We start from the raw sequence: 20,953 nt of genomic DNA, 5'->3' as shown, positions 1-20,953 counted from the left end.
CTGTTAATCTCCATGAGGTGTTAATTCGGATTCCCAGCAATTATACTTTTAAATGTCAACACTGTTAACCATTTGAATCCTCACGTAAGAAAGGAGAGAGAGAGAGGGGATCACAGATCTGGACAATTTGCTGTGAGTGACACCTAAAGCTAAAACAAAGCTCTTAATCTTACCCCCAAGTTCCCCCCACCACTACTTTGATCACTAGACATCCCCACCATTCTGCATGTCATTCAGGTCTGAAATGTGGGCATCCTCTTTGACTTGGACCTCTCTCTAGGTCCTCACGTCTATATGTCTCAATCTTGCCAACTTTTTCTGCTTAACATCTCTAAGATACAGCCTGTGTCATCAGTCTATGCAGTTAAGACTCTCATCATCTCATGTCTCAAGTACTGCTGCAACATCCTTCTCTCTGGCCTTCATGAGTGCATTCTTGCCCTGCTCATGTCCATTCAGAATGGTGCAGCAAAGCTAATTTTCCTAGCCTGTTGCTTTGACCAAGTCACCCTTCTCTTTCCTAGCCTCGTCACAGGCTAGGAAAATTACTCCCCTTCTCGAGTGTATCAAACATAAACTATTTGTCTTCACTTGCAAGACCTATCCAGGCCTACCTGTCAACTTTCATTCACTATGAAGATGTCTGCTTCTGACTCCAGTTGACCATGATGCCAGTCTCCATCGCTCACTTGTTAAGTTCTCAATCAAGCATCTTTGTGCTTTCTCTCATGTGCCCCTCATGTGTGAGAAGCTCCCCATAAACATCTTCAAAGCTATTTCATTATCCTCCTTAAAATTCTCCGTTTCCATAATGCCTACAAAAAAGCTATTCCACAATGATCCCATCTCTGCAACAGTGACTGATCTGGTTACCAACACACATTGTAGAATGCATAGTGGTACTCAAAGCACATTGTCCTTGTAAATGTACCGCAAACAGCACATAGCTCATAGCTTCAGCAAAACGAGTAGTCCTTGTTTATAAATGTCCTGCTAGGAATTGTGTGGTGCTTGCTGCACTCAAAGCTCCCGGCCCAGAGAACAGTCCAGCACAGGATGCTACTGTGGCTGACTGTTAAAATGCTCTTTCAAAGATTCCCTCAACTGCATAGCCCCACACTAGCTCTTGTAATGGCCCAGGTGTCTGGCTGTTCACAGTCAGCAAACAGCCGCTCTACCTTTGTCCACCGTGGTGATTGCTTTTCAACCTTTTCACCATCACAGATATTATGCAGGACACCACAGAGAGCTGTAGCCATTGAGATATTTTTCTCACTGAGATCCAATCATATGAGTAAATACCACATCATCTTTTCACATTCAGCTGTCATTCTGCACCAGGTGAGCTGGGTGTTGTCTTTCCTTGGTGCTGTCAAGGTGGCCAGTGTGTGACTTCATGAGCAAGGTGTTTGGTGGGTCCCCCTGTGTCACTAATGGCATTTCAGCATTGCCAGTGGTAATCTGCTGGTTGGGAAAGAAAGTCCCTGCTTGCAGCTTTCTGAATAGTCCTGTGTTTTTGAAGGTGTAAGCGTCATGTACCTTCCCTGACCAGCCCACGTTGATATTGGTGAAGCATCCCTGGTGATCTTTCTGTTGATATGCTCTGTAGCAAAATAGGAGTGTGCATGCCATCTGTCTTCCTACCACAGCTTGGAAACCCCATTGCTACAGATCCATCCGCTACATCTTGCACAGTCCTCCACTGCAGGAGACCATTAATGGCCCTGCATACTTGCATGATGACTCCCACTGTGGATTGTCCAACTCCAAAATGATTTCCCTCTGACTGGCCGCAGTTTGGTGTTGCAGTCTTCTAAAATGTGATCACCACTTGCTTTTCAACTGTCAGCGCAGCTCTCATTCTGGTTTCCATGCAATGGAGGGCTGGGGCAAGATTGGCACACAGATCCAGGAATGTGGCCTTTTGCATTCTGAAGCTCTGCAGCCACTACTCGTCGTCCCAAACCTGCCTATGTTGCAGTCTCACCCATCAGTGCTCGTTTCTTGGGGCCGGAAACGGTGCTCCACTGTCAGCTGCTGCTCCATGAATGCCATCAACAACCTCGACTTGGTTCTCACTGTGTCCCATAGCAATCTGTCCTAGAAGAAACTGTCATGTCCCCCGTTGTTGTGGTACTTTCTGCGGGTCTGCAAATACCAGAGGATCACATGTTCTGTATTTGCAACATTCATGGGAATAGTGTAGAGCTCTGTGCTTTAGTCAGAGGTGGCAGACACTGAAAAGTGCCACCTGGATTTGTGGGACTTTTTAAAAAAAGTTGTGATAATTTATGGACTATGGATGGCATTATGGAATGGAGAAAGGTACATGCTGGGAACTTGACCTCTAGCTCCCAAAGATCCCTGAGTGAGTAATTTCTACCCCATAACACATTGCAAAAATGTCCCAAAAGGCATTGGACCAGACAGCACTGTGTAGCACACTGGGATACCTACCTGCAGGAGACCATACGTTGCATCAACACAGGCACTCCTGCTGAGTATGTGCAGTGCCGACGCAAGTAGCCAAGTATGCATGTGCCAAAGCGATATACAAACTTTGGTGACTGTGTGCCAATATAACTTGAATCGAGCAAAGTTTGTTTTGTAGGCATGGCCTTCTATTATAATCTCCTTGGGACAGGGACCGGCTTTTGGTTCTTTGTTCTTACAGCTCCTAGCACAATTGGGTCCTGGTCCATGACTAGGATTCCTAGGTGCTATGGTGATACAATTTTTTTTTAAAAAAAATCTAATTTTGGTGCCATACATGGATGATGTTTCGGAGTACCACCTCTTTCCCACCCCTCCCCCAGTCAAGAAGGAGCCAAGTCCAAGGAATCCAGCAAATCCCCTGGGCATATTTAAGCCTCACTGAGGCGAGGAGGAGCTGAGCTCAGAGAGCTGCACAATTATATTTTGAATATCTACACATACTACTGTAAGGGGCACCTCATTTTGGCAGTTTACATGGGTGGAGTGTATTTTGTTGGCAGAGGTGGGAAAAGTACCACCACTTTTTTTTTTCCAGTCCAACCCCCTTGGCCCAGCAAACAATCAGCCCAGAATTAAAGAAATGCAAAGACAACTTTTGTACCCACTGTCCAGATCTGGTATTCCTTTGCCATTTCCAAAGGTATGGGCTTAAGTAGGTAAGTGCACTGATGCCTACTTTAGATACAAGATATTGAGCTAGTATTGTTTATTCAGCAGAAAATTCATATGTGAGGTATGGGAGATTTTGTCTGTTATGAAAGCAATTGCCACACTTAGACTATTCTTTATTTTTAGCTTGGCTACAAAGAAATACATAGGTGCCACAAACTATAGAGAGAAGATTCACAGTACCTTAACACCATGTGGGACATTTCTTTTTTCTGGAAGTGAAGATGGTATAGCATATGTTTGGAATCCAGAAACAGGTAACCAATCAATTATTTTACAATATTAGGCCAGGTTGTTAAGCTCTCTGGAAGAGCCTTCTTTTTAAAAAAACAAAAACAAAACTTTTTCTTTTTCATTTAATAACATTGGTGCAAAATAAAAATTTAGGCTGATGTCCTTAAGTCTGTAAATGTAAGGTCCACCTTTTATATCAGTGTTATTAGTTATATGCTCTGAGTTAACAATTATATTCATATGGGAATAAATCTCAATCACAGGTAGTATTTCAGATTTCTAGTAGTAATTAAACATTTCTAATTTGGTCTTTTGTTCAGTTATCCTTTCCATATATGATACCAAAGTATTTGTGTATGCAGATTAAGACCCTGTTCCAAAGCCAACTGAAGTCAATGAGTGTCTTTCTGTTAACATCAGTGGCTTTGGATCAGGCTGTTAAGAGCTGTTTATTTTACTTGCACAGTTGACTGACTGAAGACCTCTAATAAGTGTATGATCAGTATACATAGCCACCTGGATGTAGGAGTACTAGGCTTCCTCATAAATTGCCCTCAAAATTGGATAATTCCCATATAACCACTAAAATACAAAAGGACCCTGCTGGACAAAGCGCAAGCAAAGCACAACTAAGAGCTAGAGAATTTGTTGTCTAAATTAACCTTATTGTACTGTGTATAGCAGAGAGGAAATTAAATGCAGTGGTTCATAACAAAAATTTGGTTTTGTTGCCTTTCTGCTTTGTTCTTTTATATCAGATAACAACCTAGATATTTAAAACATTAAACATTTAAAAACTGGTATTTAGGCAGGCAGGTCTGTTCTAAAGATTTTGTTTTTTTTTAAGGCATCTTCATCAACCAGGGTTCAAAACTACCTGCACATCATTGCACGACTTTCCCAGTGTCTATCAAAAATAGGTGGAATGTAGGAAGAGAGAATTTGTAGATAAAAGCACTGAGCCTAAAAAGACTTATGCATGTGTTTAACTTTATAGACTGGACAGGGTCAGGCCAGATGGCTACGAAAGAGTGGTCGAAGACACATTAGACACATTAGTTCCAGGTTAAGGAGGTCCCTTTTCCCTGGGTAAAATAACAGGGACTATTCCAGAACACTCAGAAACTTTCTAGAAAAAATTAAGGCAGGCAGGCTAATTAGGACACCTGTAGCCAATTGGGAAGCTGCTAGAATTAATTAAGGCTAATCAGGACACCTGGTTTAAAAAGGCTCTGACTCCAGTTAGTGAGGGGCGCGCAAGGAGCTGAGAGTGAGAGGGTGTGGTGCTGGAGGACTGAGGAGTACAAACGCTATCTGGCATCAGGAGGAAGGTCTTGTGGTGAGGATACAGAAGGTGTGGGAGGAGGCCATGGGAAGTAGCCCAGGGAGTTGTAGCTGTCACACAGGTGTTACACAAAACACTATAGACAGCTGTGATCCACAGGGCCCTGGGCTGGAACCTGGAGTAGAGGGCGGGCCTGAGTTCCCCCCATCCCCCCAACTCCCTATTGGGTACAGGAGGAGTTGACTTGGACTGTAGGTCCCACCAGAGGGGAAGGTCCCTGGCCTGTCCCCCGACCCACTAGGTGGACCAGCAGAGACCGTGGGGATTGTTCTCCTTCCTTTCCCCCATGCTGGCCAGTGATGAGGTTATCTGAGTGAATGGCGGATTTGAGCCCCTGAGGGCTACTGCAAATCTCTGAGGCAAGCAAAATCCTCCAATAAGCACAGGACCCACCAAGGTAGAGGAGGAACTTTGTCACAAGACATAAGATGTTCCATTGAGTTCAGGATCAGGGCCAAAACTTTTATGAAATAGTGGTGTGCAAAACTTCCGTTTCCATTGGTCAGTATGACTGAAGCCCATGACTAAGATAGCAAGTATTTTCCCAGAAAGATACAAACACATATTATGGTTATGTGCCATTTAATATTTGTTAAGTGGATAGTGCTTTCCAAGTTACAAACTAGTTTAAAATACAAAGGTTGAAGTCCTCTCTAAGGTTTTTGTAACATAAATATAATATAGAGAGATGAGTGGATATTATAAAAAGTTGCAACGTTATCACGTCAAATTTTTATGACAAATTAAGAACTCTATTTTTCCTTTTATAGGTGATCAAGTAGCCATGTATTCTGACCTCTCCTTCACATTTCCAGTTCGAGATGTTGCCTTTCATCCACATGAACACATGGTGTCATTTTGTGCCTTTGGTCAAAACCAGCCAATACTTGTATACATTTATGATTATAAAGGTACTGTAGAGCATTTCTTGATGCATAAGAATCTTGGTAGCTGTTTGTTTCACTTTTTAGAAGCGACTTGCAAAGGTTCTTTTTTAAAAACAAACAAACAAAACAGAACATCAAAACCTGCCGTGCAAGAATTGTGCTGAAATCTCTAAACCAGTTTAAGATCAGCACAGAAATAGCTTCCAATTTACCTTTCTGTCATGATTTTGCATGACTGAATTCCAGACTTGTCCTCACTTCTCTCTCCAGATCATACCCTCAGCAATCTATGTTGTGCTAGTGATATCATGTCAATCATTAGAACCATATTTCAGTCTTTGGCTGGATTATGGAGTCAGGCAAATTTACATTTTCGCAAAGTACACATAGTTTAATGAAAACCTTAATGTTTTATGCTTGATGGGATATAAAATAATTTTTAAAAGCTGTATACAAATGGTTTAATTGTTGAGGAAAATCTAGGCTCTCTTGGTCCTCTGTAGGCAAACTCACATCTGCAGTGGAATTCCATAGCAACTGAGTTATCATCAGGGATCCTAGAAATCTATTTGTTTTGGAAAAACATGGAATTTATGTTTTTACAGAGAATCTTTGAGATTTTACATTTTGTGGAGGGAAAAAAAATAACCAAAAAACCATATACAATAGAACCATGTTTATCCAAGCCTCCATTATCCAGCTCACTGTATTAAGCAAACTGGGGCTGTCAGCCCTGGGTGGTGGGGTTTGGGCAGCCAACCCCGGCAATGGGACCCCCTATTGTGGCTAGGGAAGCTAAAAGTTCAGTTTGCAGAAAAACATGGATTTTTGTGGGTTTTTATTGGAGAATTTTGGGATTTTTTATCACAGAAAATGAGATCCCCGGCTATCTCTAACATAGAGTTAATTGTAGACTTAATTAGTCTTTTAAACTGGTAGGTTTCTTGATTTTTAAATTTTGTTGGTTATTATTCAGTAGCATCACTCTTTTCTTTGTTGCGGATGTTGTTTCAGTTGTCATGTTTCATCTTAATGGCAGATATGACAAAGGTGTGTATATATAATATATTAAGAAGATATATGTATATATATTTACTTTTTTTCCTGTTTACATCTGCTGTAAAGTAATTGCATTTTGTGCTGATAAAGATGAATAGTTAATGCAAAATATTACATTTTCCATTTAGTTGCTGTCTTGATAATATAGAGTGAATAATTAAAACAAAAAAAGCAACACTCCTACTAACTTTATATTAAGGTTCAAATCCTCCGTCTACTGTACAGACATGATTTTATTGAACTAATTAAAGTGAAAGAATTAATGGTCAATATTAAATGCTAACTTTTAGTCTACTAATAAATCTATTCTGTTTAGCTGTTTAACTAGAGAACCACAGATAATTGTCTCTTTTATTAAAAACTGATTGTAGGCCTGACTCAGGAAAATACTTAAGCATATTCTCAAATCTGTCCCTGTTCAGGAGAGCATTTAAGCATGTGTGTTAGTATTTTCTTCAACAGGGATGCTTTCCTAAATTGGGGCCCATCACAGTTCTGGAAAGCACTCTGCAAAGAAACAAACTATTATTTCCTGCAAGTAATACATATTTATCATGTCAAATTAAAGCTGAGAACTAATTTGCAGTATGGCTACATAGATATTTGTTAATATGCATATAAATTATATTAATAAAAGTGAAGAAAATTAGCTATTTGAAATCACTAAACAAAATTACATTCTTGAATTAGACAGATTTCATAGCTGTTTAACTATGTACCTCCTGGAAATTCATTTTCTATTTAATGGAAAACATGGTTGAATCTTGAACAATCAAACAGGATCACACTGAGGTTATATTGATAGTTAAAGTCATCTGTTGTTTTAACAAAGTTACTGATCTTTTGTCATCAGTAAGCCATTTCATAGGTTGTGGTCTTTCGGGCATAATCTGTATGACATACCAAGGTACAATCCAGACTGAGTAGCCATGTCACCTCTGCTCTCGAACCTTGGGTGCCCTTTAAAATGCTTTGCTACTATAGCCTACAGTCTGCTCACAAAAAGCTTCCAGCATGCAAGTCACTCCCAGCTGTGTATGTGCTGCAGCCAGCCACACCTTTGCTCTTACCAGCCTTGATAATACTGCAGGGTGACCCAGCACATCCACAGTCTTCGAATTCCCCCTAGATATGTGTGTGTTCTGTACTTCCCAGCCCTCTCCTGGACAATACAGGTTTATATAAGATCTGTTATTGCTTTACTAGAAATAATATGCATGCACCTTGTTACCCCCAAATGGAGTCTCACAGATACTTCAGTGTAAACACACTGGATTAGATAAACAATGAAACAAGTTTATAAACTATAAAGAGAGATTTTAAGTGAATACAAGTAATGAGGGGCATAAAAGTCAGAAATGGTTACAGGGAAAATAAAGATGAAATGCAACTGGTGCCTAACTTAACAAGCTATGTTAAATTCAAAGCAGAGTTTTCTCATCACATGCACTAAGCAGTCTTACTGACCAAACTTCTTAGGTTAGGACACCTTTTCAAGTTCAATGGCTGCTTCCTTTGTCCTTTCTGGTGCAGTGAATTGAAGGACAGAGGGAGTGGAGGAATGTTTGTCCTTCCTTTTTATAGTGTTAGCCCCTCTCCTGAAAAACATTTCTAAGTGAGATTCAGGACACAGAGTCTATAGGGAAGGACATTCCCTGCTGCTTTTTCCTAACGTGTTGGAGCTTCTTTTGTTTCTCTTCCTGCTTGATGACTCTGTTTACTGCTTAAATGCAAATTAAGTAGCACATATTTCTTTGAGACAGACCTGTTTGCCAACCTCAGTTTGGAACATGTGTGAAGAACAGCATACAGTGGAATCGTATAACTTCACACACAATGCTGCCACAGACATTTTCCCAGAACAATAATGACCAGCAAATTATGAGTTTTCAGATAATACCTCACAAGGCAGATATTGAACAAAGATTATTACAATAATGTGTCGGGTGTGGACACGGGTACATTCTGACACAGTCTGCTACTAACTTTTTCTTCGTTTTTGGTTAAAAATATTTGCTTTGCTTTCAGAAGATGATTTTATTGCATTGGTGTTAAGGAGTTAATCATACAGTAATATTAATTTTAGTCACTAGTACCATTTTTTAGGATTTCCATAGTTTGACTTAGATCAGCTGGTTTAAAAATACCCTCTAATGTTTACAATGGGCAAATTTTAAATTTAAATTTAAATTCTCAATTTTACTTTTCCTTAATTGTATGGAAAATTGACCTTTTTAAAATAAAAATGGTCTGCAATAGAGCCCTTGTTTATCCAAACCCATTTCTGAAAACAGTCTTTTTCATGTATCTTGGTAGTTTCCTAGACATGAATTAATTACTGGTACATAATCTCTCCTTTATCTCAACCTGGGTTTATTTGAATAAATTTAATCCCCCTCTTTCCATTTGGAAAAACAGTATTCTTCCATATTGCTACTTGCAGTTACGTTAATCAGTTGTAATCTATTTTATTTGTGTAAAAATAAATAAGAATCGGAAGTTAGAAAATGTATGATTTGCTTGAATTCAATGCCAGTCACCTACTTTTTTGACTTGTGTAGGATAGACTTATTAAGGTAATATTTTACTAATATTTTTATCAAGGGAAAACTACTGCTGATTAAAGGTTGTGATGAATCAGCTCAGTGTTAGAGGATGGTGAATACTAACAGTGGGAGGAAATCAGACTTCTGTGTGGGGAGAGAAGAAAGAGGGAATTCTGGAATCAAGACATGAGAGAAGCTGCTCTTTTTGGAGATCCTTGAACAGGGATGATATGGCAGGAGGGAGATGGACCAGCAGAGAGAGGGAGAAGAGTGGCAGAAGGGAGTCAGACCTACAGAAGTGTACTCTGGAAAAGGAAGCACTGGGAAAGGGTGGCAGGAGGGAACCTGGCACATAAGGCCAAAGTCTTTTGCACTGTTAAGCATGGAACGAGGGGATTTTCTCTAAACTTTACATTTGGCTTTCTTGATAGCACCTTTATCATACATTTTGATAGAGATTCAGTGGAACCAGAGCAGGCACACGTGACAATTGTCAGCTGAATTCTTTGTGTTTTGGTAACTGAATACTAATACTGCACTATTCCTTATATTCCTAGACTAACTGAACTTAAATTGTAGATTCATCACATCCATACTATTGGCATGTTCAGAATACTGCACCTAACTTTTAAATTATTTTGCCGAGGGTTTTATATAATTTACTCTTTTCTTGTTCATATGTTGTATGCACTGATGCCCTGTATTTCTAGGGGGAGCTGGTAGTGACCCTTATATTTAGGGTCCTTAACACTTTCCATTGTTAAAGATTCCTATGATTCTTTTTTGAGACGCTCCTAACATCTCCATTGTTTGCAGAAGGACTTTGAAATTTGACAGGGAGAAAGCCCTCAGGCTAGAAAAGTTCCTTTTCTTTGTCCCATGAAATCCCATTTGGGTTTTGCTGAGTTACAAACTGTTTAAAGTTGTCAATTCCCTTTTCTTGCTTATGTTCCTCAAGAACTTTCACAGCATACCAAAATAACTGAACCTTAATTTTCTAAAGAACTAGGCCCACACCCTGGTAAAACAGCAGTAGCAGATTGGTAGTGGGAACACCAGGGAGCTGCCACCACAGCAGTAGAAATGGGGTGGTGAGAGACTCTGGCTGGGTGGGGTTACCTCCTTTGATTATCCCAGGGACCCAGCACATTGCCCTGGCAGCCTGTCCGCCTTTCTGGGAGTACCATGTTGGACAACAATTCCCACCACATTGGATGCAGGGAGTATTAGAGAGTGCTAAGTTGGGCCAGGCTTCTCTTGGACCCAGCTCATGGTGCCATCAGGTCATCAATGCTTCTCCCTTCCCGGAGAGAACAACCTATCCTTTTAACCGCTACTGTAATTAGACCTGTAGCTCAAGTGATAAGTCTGTCCAGTAGTGAAAGTTCAGGTTTCAGCCTTGATATTCTAGTGATATGTGATATAGGGTTTGTTACATAGTGAGACATAATGAGATTTAGTTTTATTGTATTCCTTTAAAAATACAAAAACCCTAAATTACATACAAACAACCCTAAGATAAGTCATTTAGATTTCAAAGTCAACAGAGATTTATGCCCATGCAACTTTAGTATTGCGGCCTTGTTGTATGCATTATGATACAGTCTTTAATAGCAATAATCACATCCTATTCTTTGGCACAAGATCTCTGCCTCATTACATGGACATGGGGACAGAATTAAGGTTGCCTAGGCAATTGTAAAACTGGCCTTTCTTAACTCAACTATGTAACCTAAATAACTTTCTTTTAATGTAGGGTTTTTATATATAATTTATCTTTATCTTGTTCAGCAAAGTCTTAGAATTTAATATGACCTATGAACTCAGTGTGGTTTGTTTCACGGAACTATTAAGACTTGACTTAAAATGTTAATGTTGATTATTTCTGCAGTTGCACAGCAGGAGGCTGAAATAGTAAAAGATCTCAATGGGTCACTCGCATCAACAACATCCAGAGGGCCACAAATTCTTAGCAATTCTTCTCATATTTCTGCACAGAAAGATTCAACAATGTCTCCAGCAAATCAATTTGTCAGTGTTGCAAGAGTATCTATGAGAATGCAGAAAGTGAAGCAGAAACTTGACTCTGTTATGGTATGTCAAATTTATTTATATTTCCAAGAAAATTGTAAAGTCCTCTCATACAATGCCTATATTCTATATAGCACAAGCACATATTACAAAACATCTGTATATTGTTTGTAGGTCTATTCTCCTTTTGATAAATGAATATAACTCCCATTATTGTCAATGCACTTATTGTGCCTGTTCAGAGACTAGATCATGTAAATATAAGTTATTTTCGATATCTGTTTTTTACCACCCATCAGTGACCAGAGGTTCTTTTGGCAACACCCATTAGCATTAATGTGAATTACATACCTACATATCCTGACTGTTTTTAAGGGATCCATCTTCATCATATTTTTGCTTTTTAGAAGATAAAATTTGGTGGCATTCACAATTCAGCTAGTCATGTCTAAGATGTACAGCACCCCCTGAAAATTCTTTCCTCACCTCGGTAGTAATAATAATATTTCCACTTAAAGTATAGGCAAAAAATAGTCCTGTCTCTAAGTTACACAAGGAGTATTAATACTAATTAGAGGAAATTCTTGTGTGCTTGATATGTTTCAAGACACACAATACCTAACCTTGTATGGGATAACAGTGCCTTCAGATTTTAATCTAGTACTGTGCCTTGATACATATATATGACATAGTTCTACTCAACTATGGTTAATAAGAGATCAATAATTAAATCTGAAAAACAAAGTTTTACTGATAAATAAATATTTCTGATGTAATTGGAGGCAAAAAACCAAATTATACAGCCACCATACATCTCTGTGAAAAGCGAACAACATCCTTATATCAGAATCAAGAAAAGAACTTTGCAAGTCTTGAATGAACACACACAATTAAAATTTTTGGCATTGCTTAAAAATGACAAACGTTTATGTCTCTGGTAAGTTACATAGTTATGCTATATCTTTCAAGACAGTAAACTCACATGACTATAATACTAATTCAGAAATATTCATGCAATTACTAAATAGTTTTATGGAGGTTTCATTTTTTAATTAAAATGCATTTGTTGGTTTGACCTCACTAGTATTTAAATTTTAAAATAATTGCTTGTTATAGAAAATTTACTGTTATCTCACCTGCTTTTTCTTTTAGTAATCATTAAATTGAAGAAACTTGTTCAATTATATATTTGCACATAAGATCATGTTTACTTGAGTGATAGGTAGTTAGGAAACATCCAACCACAATTATTTTATCATTAAATTTCATTCTTTAAATCAATATAATTAAATGTGATTAGGTCCACGTGTATCCTGATAATCTAGTTTATCTATGCATTAAAGGCTAAATTTTTTACCATATGTCTGAATTGTATCTACAACTTTTGCAGAAGCATACACAAAACTACCCATTTTTCATACATCAATGAGCTTTCCATACATAACTTGCACACACCTGCATTTTGCCTGTGCAAATTAGGCATCTACATTGAAAAAATTAACCATTTGGGCTCAATGTTGATCTGATTATATATAAGCATATATCCTTTTTATTCCTTTATGTGTCTTCTCCATTCCTGGAATAGCTTCTGCTTGAGCAATGAAGAATCATTTTCAGTCAAGTTGTGGCCACTACCTTCTGTGCCACTCTTTGTACCCAGTCAACCTTGCTTCTCTCTTGTCAGGAGGGGGGCATTCGTGAATAAAGCAAGAAGCTTCCTTTTCTCCCCTTTTCTCCATGGTAAAGCATGCAGCCTTGGAAGCATTCCTATCCTTTGTTAGCCCAGAGAATGGGAGACTAGAGCAAAGAACTGAATCTTGGTCTCTGCTTTAGCAGTGCACAGCACTAGTACTAGGAGATCAAGCCAGGCTATATTTAGTAAAATGAGTTACTGTATATTATCTTAAGCTTAAAAGAGATGCCAGAATTTTCTTTGTGAATCAAGTGTTGTTGATTGGTCTCTGCCTCTCAGAGAAATTGGATTGATATACACTATAGTAAATCTTGGCAGCACTTCCTATTTATCTGTGCTTCAGGGGATTAATCTTGATAATTCTCTCAATTTAAAATAAACTTCAGTGACAAAACATTTAATGCCTAAGTGTTCGCCTAACATAGCAAGTCACTAAAAAATTCTTTGTATTGGATTTCTCTATTTGTATAGTAAAATTCCCACTATCCATTAGCGGCAAAAATACCAATTTAGCTTTTTCATTATCAGAAGATTGTGTAGTATTTCTCATTATGTGGTTGTGGGGAGGAGATTTCATACTGTTACATTAGGACTGTGAAATGACACTTTTGAAATATCCAGAATTAAACTACTAACTTAATTGCTATCATTTTAGAAGTAAGAAAAGCCTAGTATTTTACAGCGCTTGTAACAAGTCCATTTTTCCTTCTTAGTGCTGGAGTCAGCCATGTATTGGCTGAGTTATCTCGGATGCCAAACTACTCCTGAGCAATATTACACACACCCCTTTTTTTTCTTCAATTTTTTCATGTACTTTTCTCAATACTTTTTTTTGGAAATTTTTATTGAAAAAAATTGTTAAAGTGATAACTGAAAATTTTCATTTATTGAAAACCTGCAACCAGTATAGGTGTGAAGGCTTTTAAGAGCAGCGACAACAGAAGGTTAGGATTTAAAATTAAGAGATCTCACCTTTTGTACAAACTGTAAAAATCACTGTGGTTTTTGTGGTCTTCCAGCATATACTTACCTCAGAGAACCTTTAGTATGAGAGAAACTAGGAGCTTTTTACTTCAGGTGACTTCTAATCACTTATAATGTGCTAATTCATAGCATTATTCTATCTGACTACAAAATCTGATTTTGGAAAATCCTTCAAATTGTCCCCTTATAGAATATACTGGAGATGTAAAATATCTCCCTACTGGTAAAAACCAGAAATTTACAGAACTTGTGCCACTGTGCCTCTGAAAGAGTATGCAGCCTTTTCGACAAAAATTTGAAGCACTGGTGAAACATGATACTGATAATATCTAAACCAGTGGTTTTCAACCTTTTCTCATTTGCAGACCCCTAAAAAAAATTCAAATGGAGATGCGGACCCCTTTGGAAATACTGAACATAGTCTGCAGACTCCCGGGGTCCATGGACCACTGTTCTATGGTAATGACAACCTTTTGTGGACCCCATAGACAAAGTCTGCGGACTCCCATGGGTTCACAGGTTGAAAACCATTGATCTAAGTGATCAAGTAGAAGAAGCTGGCAACTTGTCCTTTTTGTCTGCATTAAAGACTAAGAGGCAGATCCTCAGCTTGTGTAAATTATCATAGCTCCATTGCCAATGTACTGAGGATCTCCCTCCACACCCTCTCCCCTCAAGGCCTTCTCTAATTTAGTACATCCTGGAATACCTTGCGTAACAACTTTGGCTTTGAATTCAGGTCAGAAAGATAGGGGTTCCCATAACAGCTATTACAGGTTTCCATGGAGAAACAGAAAATCTCAAGATGAGTATACACCAAATGATCGAAACGTTGTAAAAGCAGTGTTAGTCTTGTGGATATTTTAGTACCGGTATAGGCAGAAGGAGTGGGATCCCTGAACTCAGTCAGTTCTGTATTAGAAAATCTTCATCTGCCACCTCTTAAATGTAGTACTGATATTCTGTAATCTATGCTGAAGTTGCCCCCTTTCTCTTCCCAAAGAAGCTTTAGCTTTCCTCCAAAATAACCTTGCATGCACAATTTCTAGTGAGCCATTTTTATTAAACCTGACTTCCCATGTTTGAAGTAGGACAATAAATCTAATGCTGTTTGTAATTAGAAATAATAAACTGTTTTCACTCCAAATTTAAAACATTTAAATCCACAAAAATGGTACAATATAAAAATAGTACCCTACCTACTTATTAAAGGTAATTGAACAACATGCTAGATCTTGGATTAAACTCATGTTTATAATGCATTATGAGAACTATGTTCTAAATTCATATGTTTTATTTCTAAGTTTCTGTTTTGCTAGATAAGGGTGTAAATAGGTATGGATGAGGAATCCTACTGTAAAGATGTGTTTGTCTTTTAATTTTACAAAAATGTTTCTTCTACATATTTTAAATACTATAAGTGCTCCCTCAGTAGAGAACAGGATGTAAAATGGATTTCAATAGATTCCCACACCTAAAAGGATTAATGCACACATTTATTAAATTTATTTTACCTAGACACACAAACACTGTAATGGGACAACTCTGCCTTAATAGGTTCTCTTGGCACCCAATCTAATTACAAGATAATTCTCTACAAACACACTGCATATAGCCTGCAAACAATCAAATGCCTAAATTAGTAAAAATAAATATAGGTAGAGGGGAAAGCCTGAGGTATTAAAACAAAAAGACATAGAAAAGACTTATGAGAGACTTGCAGAGTTTATTTATAATTAGACTTTTTGTAATTGATAATAGGTTGGAGAGGGAAAGCATTTCTATGTGTGACATTCTATGTGTTGAACAGCTGTATCCCTCAATTCTCCAACCTGGGGTACCTTTTTTACACTGCTGTGCTGTGAAAGTGACCATTACTGGTCTGCTCTCAAACAGACTCTAACATGTAAATTACTCCCAGCTGTATTATATATAAGTGCTCTAGCCAGTGACTCCTGAATTATATTACAGAGTAACACCAGCAAATTCCCAGTCCCAGACCTGTCCCTAGAAATGTGTGTCTTGTACTGCCCAGTATTCTCCTGGACAACACAAGCTCATAGGAAGTTTATTTCATTATTAGAAAATTATAATCACAAACCTTGTTATCTCAAATTGAGTTTCCCAAACACTTCAATCCAAATACACACTGGTTTAGTTAAAACAAACAAGTTTATTAACAGAAAGTTAGATTTTAAGTGATTGCAAGTAATGAGGCATAAAAGTTAGAATTGGTTTTGAAGAAATATAAAATAAAACACAAACTAATACCTAACTTAATAAACTAAGTGAACTTAAAACAAAAGGGTCTTTCTCATCACCTGTTTTTTTTGCAGTCTTACTGTCTGGATGCCTTTTAGCAAAAACCCCTCCCCCAGTCCCGTGCTTCTTACCTTGTCCTTCAGGCATTGTGGATGTTGTGGGCAGAGAGAAAGGGCAGAGAGATGATTTGTGTCCTCTGTTCTCACTTCTTATAGTTATTTTCCTATTTGAAAATCATCATCATCTGAGTTTCAGGAGAAAGAGAGTCTGTGGGATGGGAACCTCCAGCTGTTTATTTACCAACATGTACACTTCTCCCTCACACCCTTTTTCCTGACAAGAATGGCCCCTTAACCAGGTGATAGTCCATTTGATTACACTGACACCTGGCTGAGGTGCTGGCTAGCCTTTAGTCTCTGGGGAACTGGTTTGAAGCTGTTTTCGTAGACTTGGAACATGTTTTACACAGCAAAATTTTATAATTTTACATACAATGGTGACGCACATATTTTACCAGGACAGTAAAGTTCAGCAGATTACAAGTTTTCAAATGATATCTCACAAGGCATACATTGTACAAAATTTATCATAGTCCTGGAAAAAGGATTAACATAAAGGTACTGACTGTGACACTATGTAGGCATTGTTTGTTAGTTGTGACTTCAGGTTGTTGTGTTTTGTCATTTACTAGTTCGATTTCTAATCTGCATGTTTCCAATTGTCAACAGGGTGCAGAAGCACTTTGAAGAGTAACATTGATAAGGGGTGTGTGTATGAAAATAGAGTATATATACCTTTTTTCCCACCAGCTGCGGCTGTTGTCCACACAATCTGTGATATGTAATAAAATTTTTGGAGCCCTAAACAAGATGAAAATGTTTCTTTCAACTAAGGGGGAACACCACATAGGATATGACATAAACTTCTCTTTCCCAAAAAAGTCTCCATTAAGCAAAAGAATGCAATGCAGTGCAGAGAAGGCAATGCACTTCAAACATGAATTGAAGTGCTAAAGTAAACTGAAAAGAAATATTGTATTAGAAAAAAAATTAAACAGTTTATTACAATATAATTTATTGTGCTAATATAGGATTTAATAGAACCCCACACTATTAATATTCACAGGAAAGATATGTTCTGACTATAATAAGATTAAATTTATTTTTAACTAGTCAATATGAGAGATATACAGGACTTTTATATATCTTATAGCTACAAGATTCTGTAAGCATCATGTTCTTTTTTTAAGATGCCAGCCAAATGTAATTCTGGAATAGTAACTGTACAAAAATGGCACAAAGGCACAAACATATTTTAAAACAATGTGTTTAATTTAACAACTAAATAAATAAAAGTGAAAGCATAAGTTGGTTTGACATCTCCTCATTGCATGTTACCATAAAGTACAGTGCAACATGGTGCATCTTTACTTTGTTTTTCCTACCAACTATATCCCAGTAAGGTCTAGATTTTTATCTCTGATCTGGCTCCTGTGTGCTGCGTAGATTGCTGTAGCTCCTACTGAGACTAGCGCAAATCAGCCTGCAGAATCTGTAAACTGTAACCAGTTCTCCATTTCCCCACTCTCCTGTGCCAAGTATATATCGGCATAGAAGAGAAAATGCTTCTTAAATAATATCACTATAAAATGTAAAATAATAGCAGAAGGAAAGCTAAATTGGGTAGAAAAAGTGAGGAATGTGTTTTCAGTTGAAAATTGAAATTACAGGGAGTGTATGTGTGAGAGCGAGAGAGAAAGAAGCGGGTCTTTAATGTTATCTCTGCTACATTATAGCTATCAGAATTTGAATTGTACTCTGATCTGTTGTACCTAGGATTTAAGTGCTTGTAAAACACAGTAACAGTGATTACTAGGGTAGTGCACTGAGGGCCAAATCCTCCTCTCTGTTCCAAGCTTGAATAAATGGGCTCTGTCATCCTCTATTGAAGTTAGAGGAAGAGGATTGAAATTGTCCTGTGGGTTGATGGACAGAGACTATGCTAGAGATGCTATGAATGCCAAGTGATCAAGGTGGTTTCCATTAGGATGGGGGGGGGGGGTATTTTGACAAGTAGATCCACTGTCTCCATCTCTTCTGTTATCCATCCCCTTTATGATCTTAACGTCGCACAGCTCAGGAGCATGCCTGTGGATTGTTAATTCTCCTGTGTAGGCTTTTCACAGCCTGCCCTTCTGTGTGCAGTAAAACAATAATAGCACAACTGCTTTTGGTCCCTGCATGCCAGCAGAAACATAAATGTTCGAATGTCATGGAAATCTGCCAGAGAAAGTTCTCCAAACAAACCAAAGGACTGAGACCACCAAAGGGTTGTATTCCCACTCTGGTGGATTTTACTTTACATAAACCTAACCTTTAGAAGAATGAGAGAAGAGAGGGGACATACACAACCCTCCACAGTCCCTCAACTTACTTGAAAAGTTGTTCCTTGAAAAAGTTATCCTCCGTCCCATGGTTGCTTTCCCCCAATTCTTTCCTCCCCATGGGATGGGATTGATTTCTATCTCTTGTAGGCTCTTCTTCTGGCAGCTCATTGTTTCCCCTCCTTTGCTCTCTGGCTGTCACTCTCAGCAGCAGCTGGCTCCAGCTCTGTCATCCTTCTGTAAACAACTGATAGGTAGCTGCAGAGAACAGAACTAATTGCTGCTGAGAGGCAGAAAGGGGGCTTGGACAAGTCAGACTGTTGGGGGGCCACTGAGCTGCTGGGAGAGGAACAGCTCAGAGAAAAAATCTCCTGTGCTGCTATAGTCCTGCTGTTGTAGGGATTTTGGTTGAGACACCAATTACCAGAGAGGGATTTTTGCAAACCCGAAACTGTCCCAGACAAAGTAGGTCTGCTTGCAGCTATCCACAAGGGTTTGGGGGGCAAAGAGCAGAGCAGCATTGTGTTAGAGGTACATGCACAAGAATATGAACTTGTTTTCACAGGTTACGTTGTTAGAAAGCTAACCTTGGTAGGATACAGTTGTGCTGAAAATATGATGTGGTTTGGTTGTAGTTTGGAGAGGTTTTTTGGATATGCTTTCCATTATTTAATGGTTTGCAATGCAATAGCCCCTTGTTTGTGGCTTGTATACTGGAAGATACAAAATTAACATGTCACATGTTAAGTGAATTATAAACAGGCTAACTGACAGGTCTCAAAGTGTAATTATAAATGGGAAATCATCTTTGACTAGTTCCTGTAGGAATCAGTTCTTGGCCTTATGCTATTTAGCATTTTTATCAGTGACATGGAAGAAAGCATAAAGTCATTACTGATAAAATTTGCAGATGACACAAAAATTGGGGGAGTAACAAATGATGAAGAGGACAGTTACTGATACAGAGTGATATGGATTGTTTGTAAAGCTAGGCGCAGACTAACAATGTGTTTTAATAGAGCCAAACGTAAAAGTATACACAGGAACAAAGAAAGGATAAGTGCAGGGTCCTGCACTTAGGATGGAAGAATCCAATGCACCGCTACAGACTAGGGACCGAATGGCTAGGCAGCAGTTCTGCGGAAAAGGACCTAGGGGTGACAGAGGACGAGAAGCTGGATATGAGTCAGCAGTGTGCCCTTTTTGCCAAGAAGGCCAATGGCATTTTGGGATGTATAAGTAGGGGCATAGCGAGCAGATCGAGGGACGTGATCGTTCCCCTCTATTCGACATTGGTGAGGCCTCATCTGGAGTACTGTGTCCAGTTTTGGGCCCCACACTACAAGAAGGATGTGGATAAATTGGAGAGAGTCCAGTGAAGGGCAACAAAAATGATTAGGGGTCTAGAACACATGACTTATGAGGAGAGGCTGAGGGAGCTGGGATTGTTTAGCCTGCAGAAGAGAAGAATGAGGGGGGATTTGATAGCTGCTTTCAACTACCTGAAAGGGGGTTCCAAAGAGGATGGCTCTAGACTGTTCTCAATGGTAGCAGATGACAGAACGAGGAGTAATGGTCTCAAGTTGCAGTGGGGGAGGTTTAGATTGGATATTAGGAAAAACTTTTTCACTAAGAGGGTGGTGAAACACTGGAATGCGTTACCTAGGGAGGTGGTAGAATCTCCTTCCTTAGAGGTTTTTAAGGTCAGGCTTGACAAAGCCCTGGCTGGGATGATTTAACTGGGAATTGGTCCTGCTTCGAGCAGGGGGTTGGACTAGATGACCTTCAGGGGTCCCTTCCAACCCTGATATTCTATGATTCTAATGTAGGCTGTAGTTACAGAATGGGGGACTGTGGTAGGAAGCAGTGACCCTGAAAAAGATTTGGGGGTCATGGTGGATAATCTGCTGAACATGAGCACCCAGTGCAACATTATGGCCAAAAGGGCTAATGTGATTCTTGGATGTATAAACAGGGATCATTGAGTAGGCGGTGATAGGTGTTATAACCTCCGTATTTGGCACTGGTGCGACTGCTGCTGGAATACTGTGTCCAGTTCTGGTGTCCACAATTCAAGGAGGATTTTGATAAATTGGAGAAGGTTCAGAGAAGAGCCACAAGAATGGTTAAAGGGTTAGAAAACCTGCCTTAAGTGAGAGATTCAAGGACCTCAATCTGTTCATTGTGACAAGGAGAATGTTACGGGTAACTTGATCACAGTCTGTAAGTACCTACATGGGGAACAAAACATTGATAACAGGCTCCTTAATCTAGCAGAAAAAGGTATAACACGACCCAATGGCTGGAAATTGATGCTTGACAAATTCAGATTGGAAATAAGGTATATGTTTTTAACAGTAAGGG

General features: G+C 38.8%; 1 protein-coding gene across 3 annotated transcripts in view; it reads left to right on the top strand.

The window, feature by feature from the left end:
• Positions 1 to 20,953, top strand: part of AHI1 (Abelson helper integration site 1) — a 182,134-nt gene that overhangs the window by 59,030 nt on the left and 102,151 nt on the right. For all 3 annotated transcript variants that reach the window (XM_084625130.1, XM_084625129.1, XM_084625128.1), the window contains exons 18-20: positions 3,292 to 3,422; positions 5,515 to 5,655; positions 11,128 to 11,330. In XM_084625130.1, coding sequence (XP_084481256.1) covers positions 3,292 to 3,422; positions 5,515 to 5,655; positions 11,128 to 11,330 — 475 coding nt within the window. The remainder of the gene's footprint in view (positions 1 to 3,291; positions 3,423 to 5,514; positions 5,656 to 11,127; positions 11,331 to 20,953) is intronic.

This window comes from Lepidochelys olivacea, assembly GCF_965140295.1.
Source record: "Lepidochelys olivacea isolate rLepOli2 genome assembly, chromosome: 3".
NCBI lineage: Eukaryota > Metazoa > Chordata > Testudines > Cheloniidae > Lepidochelys > Lepidochelys olivacea.
This window is presented reverse-complemented; position numbering and strand designations above follow the sequence as displayed.